Source organism: Montipora capricornis, chromosome 12 (genome assembly GCF_036669925.1).
Source record: "Montipora capricornis isolate CH-2021 chromosome 12, ASM3666992v2, whole genome shotgun sequence".
Taxonomy (NCBI): Eukaryota; Metazoa; Cnidaria; class Anthozoa; order Scleractinia; family Acroporidae; genus Montipora; species Montipora capricornis.
In genome coordinates this window covers 18,045,603-18,053,102 of record NC_090894.1, presented here as the reverse complement: position 1 = coordinate 18,053,102, position 7,500 = coordinate 18,045,603, and the positions used below count along the sequence as shown (strand labels likewise).

The window sequence follows — 7,500 nt, the reverse complement described above, 5'->3', positions numbered from 1 at the left end:
GCGTAGCTCTTTACATTTGGATGGATTTAGCTTCATACCATGACTACTAGCATATATCAAATATAACTCGCTACAACGGGCAGCATGCTGGTTGAACATCTAGGAATAATCTCTAAGATTGATAGATCGTTACCCTAGTTTTTCAGTCCTTCACTAGGTTGTTGACGAGGACTGCAAACAACAGGGGGGCTATTCTTGTCCCCTGAGGGATACCGCCCCTTGGAATAACGCTGTTGGAGAGAGCACTACCGAAATATAGAGCTGTCCAAATAATTCTATATGCAGGCTCGTGATTGGTAAGAAATTAGCACCCAATTAGCTCTTGGATGGAGCTCACTTTAATTTTGGCTATGTGACACCTGCTGTCTTCTGGCCAAATTCGTAAGTACATTTTTGTTGTTGCCTCAGTTTACATCAACAGTATCTCTTAGTCCGGTTATTTGTTTTTCTCAGCAAGCCAGTCTCCTCAACACTGAGGTTAATTCTACAAGTCTATCGTTTTTGTCATAGTCGAAGATCGAACGATCGGTAGATGTACCTTTTACTTTGTATTGCTCCAAACTTAGCACATCTATTTAGTGTTATTGTGGCCATTGCATGAAGTTCATGTAACCACCCAAAGCAGCTTGTCGGTCTCAAAGATGTTTGAGATACCGCAACTTACTATCAAGCGAGAAATAATAAAATTATCTTCGCTGCGGCGTTTCTCGTGCAGTCAGCATCTCCATCTACCAAACTGTTTATGCCCGAGGGCTGACTTGCTTTAATTATTATTGTACAGATGTGTTGGGAATTAAATTTAGAAAAGGAGGGCATGCAAGCTTTTCAACAGGGATTTTGTTGCATTATTTTACAATCTTGTCTCCTTAATTCGAAGAACAAAAACCATCTGTAATCTAGAATTTTCTGTTGTCGTGTATTTCCTGTAGAGATTAGGGGCACCCAACGTCAATTTTCGGTAAATATCTGTTCGGATGACGCTTTGAGATCTACAATTTTCGGAACATTTGCTGTAAATTTTCTTGCTTGCCTACTTGTCCTAGGATTTTCGAACATCTAAAAACTGGTATAGTTGCTTATTTTTAACGGATTTTTACTCTAAAAAGGTCACCTATAATTTTCGGGAGCCTTTTGTCTGGCTGAAATTTTCGAAAACGTAAGTTTTGATCCCTACAATTTTCGGATCACCAGACTTTCAGCTAGGAAATCCGAACAGATGAAAAATTTTTAGGGGATAAAAATATGCCCATATCTACCGTTAAATACCAAAAACGTTTAACAATGCTATGTTTAAGTGGATTTGAACTATATTCTCGTTGGGTGCCCCTGAGAGATGAGACAAGACCGATCCAATTAAAGAGTAATATTTATAGAAAGAGTTGACATCTTTCAATTTTTTAGGAAGTCATGTACGACAAATAATGAATGAACACTTCCATTGGGTTCTTATCACCCACTCCTCATTGTGGTAGCCAAAGCGTAGCAATATTGTCGGCCGGGTAATTAAAAGTCACTGTTTGACTCGACCCGACGCAGTCTAAGCAGTTTTGGATACACTTTCATTTTTTGCTATCAGTGAATATGGAACTGTTGAATGTTATGCCAAATAGCATTTCTGATGCAATCCTCTTCACTTCGAAAACAATAGGCAAGCCCAACGCATGCGATAACTGGTCCGCTGGCAAGCTCATTAACAATTCACCTGTGTAAAGGTCAGTTTCCCTACTAGGGAGGTATAACATGAACAGGAAATTTTCCGACTCAAAATGTTTATCTAGACTTCCTTTTGCTCACAGGCTGGATCTGCTAAAGTTAACTTTCTTCAAGGAAGCTGCATTATAGTTTTACATTTTGTCATCTTTCATCGATGTGAGAAAACTAAGTTAAATCGCTACTGTACCCCTCCCTCAAAAAAAAACATTGTGGGTTTCGTCATGCCTTGACCTCGTGAACAGCCTAATCAATTTTGCCGCGTGGAGTTTTCGTTTTGTCTGTCAGTCTATTTCGGTAGTGATCATAGCTCTTATCGCTTCTGTTTTCCAGCCGCTCTTTCAGAATGTCGAACGAAGTGGCGTTTAACAGTTTAGAGAAGGACGATGTTAAGATCACGTTCAATGAAGGATCGAGTGATCTTGGAAAGCCAACTGAAGAAGAAGTGGCACAACACAAAAGGACACGTTTGGTCCTCGTGGTCCTGTTTGGTATCATAGTTTTGGCGATGGTTGTTGCAGCGGTTATCATTATCATTGTTTCTCCGGCATGCGAACAGAAAAAAGGTCTAAAGTCAAACGAGCGTGAAAAAGGAAACGAGACGACCGGTGAAAAAGGAAACGAGACGACCGATGAAAAAGGAAACGAGACGACCGATGATTTGTGGTGGAAGCGCTCTGTGATGTACCAAATCTATCCTCGATCGTTTTTCGACAGTAATGACGACGGGAATGGTGATTTGAGCGGTATTTCTAAGAAACTAGAATACTTCAGTGGGCTGGGAGTGAACGCTTTTTTGCTTAATCCGATCTACGATCCGAAAGATTTCATGGCGATCGAGAAAACATTGGGATCAATGGAGGACTTCGAGACCTTTGTCAACGAAAGTCACAATAAGGGCTTCAAAGTTATTCTGGATTTCGTGCCTAATCACACTTCAAAACAGCATCCCTGGTTCGTGGAGAGCAGCAAAGACAAAACTGGCCCCAAGAACGACTGGTACGTTTGGGCAGATGCTGGTGTTGGAGGGAATGGTACTAACCCTCCGAACAACTGGGTTAGTGAAGACGGTGGAAGCGCATGGGAATACGAAAACAGCAGCAGACAACAATTTTACCTTCATCAGTTTAAAAAAGACCAACCAGATTTGAATCTAAGGAACAGAGAAGTCATAAAGGAACTAAAGAAAGTGCTGGAGTTTTGGCTCAGTAAGGAGGTCGATGGTTTTCGAATTAAGGACGTGCAGTACTTCCTGGAGGACGCGACTCTTACGGACGAAACTAAACCTTCACCCAACACATTCAGCCGTAATTTCACATACGGTGCGCTGTTTCATTTATTTGCTTTTTAATAACTAAACGATAAATGATCACTATAAAAAGAATCCGTGAAATGTTGGTTCATTTGTTATTGAATCCAGGACTTCCCGACCCTGAACAAGATTCTGTACAGCCCTGTTTATTTCAGTAGTGTAGCAGCTATGGTAACCTGCTATTGTTTGGCATTGTAAACAGCTTCTACTGTTTTTAAGTCTAAGTCATTGTTTCAATTGTTTAGACTTCTGTCTTGGGTTAGGGTAGCCCGCCAATCACATTACACGTTACGACAGCTGCTCCGTTTATTTTAATATTTCAAACGAGTCGATGCAAAGAAACTAGAATTGAGTGTATAATTATGCAATCGGTATTAGGGCCGTCTAGTAAATTAATTTTAACAATTTGATAATATTTCCTGAGATAAGTCTCCAATGAGTTCATTGCCAGTAAGGAAAGACTGCAATACAGTACATGAAAGTGCATGGCTATCATGTAAGATGTAGGCAAACTTTGATGTCTTATGATGTGTGGAAGAGTTTATAAAATTAGCACTGCAACACTCAGTTACAAGACAGGTGAATTTTAAGTCTGATCAGAGCTCTATAGAGTATCATTGTGGGGACATTAATAGCTAAAAAATTGCCTGGTGCCTGTTAAGAACAAAGCCATGTTGGTGCCTGCTACAGCTCAATTTTTGTCCCTTTCCTTCAAAAACTTTGACAATTCCTGCAAATGTGTCCAAACAACTTCAATGCATCTGTCATTATTCCTTTTAAACAAGAGTCAATGTTTTTAAATGCATATCACAAGCTGATGATTTGCATTGTTTGTTTACTTCCTTGGTAAAATACATGGGAGAAAATCTGCAGTTCTCATTCGTGCAATTACTTGCTTTATCTCCTACTCTGTAGGAATTCAAGTGGGACTAGATCAACTTTGAATGTTTACTCAGTCGTTATAATATTAAGAGAAAAATAAGGCTAAAACTGTGATTTCTTTAGGTGTCACTTTTTATGTCGACCTGAGTCAAGAAATATGACGAAGTCTTATCTGCCTAACCAAAAGAAAAGAATTAATTTAATTTTAGCACAGGAAAAATGCAAGGTTTTCTTGCATTCTAATTCACTGAAAGTGTACTTTTTGTTTAATTCAATATTTTTGACGTTCTTATTTATGCCTCTTACAGATCTTGAGGAGAACCGTAAAATCCTAAAAGAATTTCAAGAGGTTATCAACTATGGCAGCAAGCGTCTGCTGATCGCTGATGTTGAGGGTGCAAGATCCACACAATATTATGACCTGGCAGACATCATACAAAATGTTGGCTTGATCACAAAAGTGAATCGATCAGGCATGACGCTTTCTCAAGGGGTTAAGAACACTGTTGTAGAATACATTGATGCTGTTCCTGCAGGCAAGGTACCTAACTGGTTGATTGGCAATATAGGCATTGCTCGTGTTGGCAATCGTCTGGGCCACGATGTTAGGAATGCCATGAATGTTCTTCAGATGACACTCCCTGGCATTGTCACAACATACTATGGTGAAGAGATAGGCATGCTCAATGGAGTTAGTGAGAAATCACCCATGCAATGGTCAGATGAATCATATGCTGGTAGGTGGCTTTGTATGCTTTTACACTGTAGATTGTTAATGCAAACATGATTAGTAACAATCAAATTTGAAGAGTAAGAGTGAATTTAAAACACAAGAGCTCCTTTTTAACCAAAAAATATGACCACCTACATGTACTGTGACATCTACACATATTTCTTAAGTAAAAGGAAATCTTTTCTTCACAAAAGAGCCTGTAATTATGCTTGCATTGGAAGAGGCAAAGGTTGAATCATACATAGCCACCCTGTGGTTGAATTTAATTGAGTTTATCTACTGGTTAATTCCATCCACCCTTTGCACACTTAGCAAATTTGTTCCAAGAGCAGTACTTGAAATAAAAAAGATCCAGGTTGTTGCTGTTTCAATGGCCGCCATGAATTTGGTTTCCCATTGACTGTTTTGAGATGCAATTGTGGGGCAATCAAGCGTGAATATCCCATAGTTCTCAGTGTATGTTTTGGCATTTCAAAATGGCATCTTCAATCTCCATTGCCCACTTGCTGGATTGTGCTTGGCTCTTGCATTTTCCTATCTGACAATGTTGTATAAAAGGTAGATATTCAAAACAAGGGAATTGTTATTATTAACTTCAAACTACTATCGGACATTGACTATAGAAACCGACCAGTAAGTTGGGTAGTGCATTTTCTATTTTTTGCTCGGTTTTGGCAGGTAAACTTTCTGGTTATCTTGAATAACAAGACAACCACTTATTCTGAGCACTGCCTAGAGCCATAGCTATTAACAATGAGTGATAAATAATTGTACTCTTCTGTGTTGTCAGAAGTGTCAGAAGTGTCAGTAGATGTCTGATTTAGATTATAAGGGTGGATGTATTATTGTAAGAAAAGGGTTTGTTTGAAACGTTTTCAGCAGTATGCAAAATAGAAAAGTGGGTGATGAAATCTCTGGAAAAATGCAATAATTATTAATTTAATTTCTTTAACTGCAGGGTTTTCAAGCAAAAGAGCCTGGATGGATGTAGCACCAAGCTACTTGACCTTAAATGTAAAGATTGAGAAGGCAAATACCAACTCGTTCTACAACAATTACATAAAGCTTGCTGCCTTGAGAAAAGAACTACCTTTTGCCACTGGTGAGGTTAAAATTGTGCAGAGTGATCCAAAGGTGTTTGCCTTCCTTCGTAGCCAAGGTGTCCTTCGCTACCTTGTTGTGATCAACTTTGGTGACAAGTGGGATGGAGATATTGCTGGTCTATCAGGCAGAGGCCTCAAAGTGTTTGATAGCGAAGAAGACACAGCTGGAGCAGAGCCCGTAGATGTGAACAAGCTCACACTTAATCCTGGTCAGGCAGTGATTGTCAATGGCACCAGTGAACACTGGTTCTTCTCTTAAACCAAAACTGACATAAAATATCAAACCTTGGATTTTTGGTACTTCAACCTAATAATGTTGGGACCAAAGCATTGTGTCAAATGTATCATTAGCCCAGCTTCAGTATTATCAGGTTTTAGTTGTGAGATAATAATATTTAAAAATCCATGTAGAAAATTCAGGGTTTAATTCCAAGTCTGCATTGCTTCATTTAGAGAGAAATGTAGAATTATAAAATATAACTTATTTTAGGTTTAGGTTAGTAATTCAATTGGGGCAATATCTTATTTGAAATTATACTAAGTAATTATATTATGAGGAAAAATAAGGTTAAAACTGTGATTTCTTTAGGTTTCACACTTTTTATGTTTATGAGTCAAGAAATACGTGCGATCAAGTCTTATCTGACCTTTATATCTGCTTAGCCAAAGGAAAACCATTAATTTAATTTTAGCACAGGAAAAATACAATCTTGTATATTATTTTAGACTAGTATTCACAAGAAAGCAAATTTGAAACTTGGGTGTAATAATTAAGTTATACACAATGTGACACTTGTGATGGGTATAGTCACAGTCAAACGCTTATATCAATGGCCATCCGCTTGAAATGTGTACAATAGCGGCCTCTTTAAGGGTTTGATGGAAAGCACTGGAATGTACTATTTCTCCCCAGTTTCATCTCCTGTTTACTGTCTAAAGCGGCTAAAAACAAAGTGGTAACAGTTATTCTAAACAGGTGACCGCTCTACGAGTTTTTTTCTACTCAGTCATCAACAGGACTAAACTCTAACCAGGAGCTAAATCAATCTATAGTCTTTGAACCACATCGCTCTGACGAGCTCCTGTCAATCTCTTCAAACTTCATTTTCTCTTCAGAAAATTAAAATATTGTTATGTTTACATAGATGTTGTTTTTCCTTTTGTGGTTATTTACTTTGTACGCTGTGTGACTTGAGTTAAAAACATTATCTGCTGCCCTCCCGCCGCGTTAGTAATAAAAACTACCTTGTAATTGTTGCCCTCCCGTTAGGTTCGTCTTGATCAGGGATCGATTTCATCCTTTTGTAGAGAGACTGAAAGTGGTACTATGACAAAAAAAACCTTTCTTTTTTTCTTCGGATTTTGAAAGTGTTTGCGTAACACCTGACTGGCAAAGTTTGAGCTTTGATTTTATCCAAAGGCTGATTATTTTGAGTGTAAATTTTGGATTTCATGATCTGCCATTACTCACGTTCAAAACTGACCGATTGGGCCTCAGAGGGGATCTCAGAGGGTTGGGTCTAATTTACTCATAAGGCTCCGAAGGGTTTTTAGCTGCGGACGCGCGTGGAACCTACACACGTCATGACTAAGAAACACGCGCCGGCTGAATGGCACTTCAAGAAAACATCTGCCGTTAACTATAAAACGCCGTTGTGGGGTGTCTCTTAAATTCTATGAGAGAACTTCTAAGAAGTTAAAGAATTTAGAGCGATTTAAGGCAAAGAAATAAGGACGGTAGGTCACCGACTTAGTTTTGC

The 7,500-nt window shown here is 38.7% G+C and overlaps 1 protein-coding gene across 1 annotated transcript; it reads left to right on the top strand.

The window, feature by feature from the left end:
• The first annotated feature begins 1,957 nt into the window (after positions 1-1,957).
• LOC138027342 (amino acid transporter heavy chain SLC3A1-like) lies at positions 1,958-6,880 on the top strand. Its single transcript, XM_068874922.1, has 3 exons — positions 1,958-3,032; positions 4,213-4,641; positions 5,596-6,880. The coding sequence occupies exons 1-3, from the start codon at positions 2,057-2,059 to the stop codon at positions 5,997-5,999; spliced, it is 1,809 nt and encodes a 602-aa protein (XP_068731023.1). The 5' UTR covers positions 1,958-2,056; the 3' UTR covers positions 6,000-6,880.
• The last annotated feature ends 620 nt before the right edge of the window (positions 6,881-7,500 follow it).

What these genes read in the sequence shown, in the direction of transcription:
- LOC138027342 (XM_068874922.1), top strand. Translation starts at nt 2,057, where the DNA reads ATGTCGAACGAAGTGGCGTTTAACAGTTTAGAGAAGGACGATGTTAAG. An exon ending in CAGCCGTAATTTCACATACG is followed by an intron (nt 3,033 to 4,212) that starts GTGCGCTGTTTC and finishes TGCCTCTTACAG; the next exon opens with ATCTTGAGGAGAACCGTAAA. An exon ending in GTCAGATGAATCATATGCTG is followed by an intron (nt 4,642 to 5,595) that starts GTAGGTGGCTTT and finishes CTTTAACTGCAG; the next exon opens with GGTTTTCAAGCAAAAGAGCC.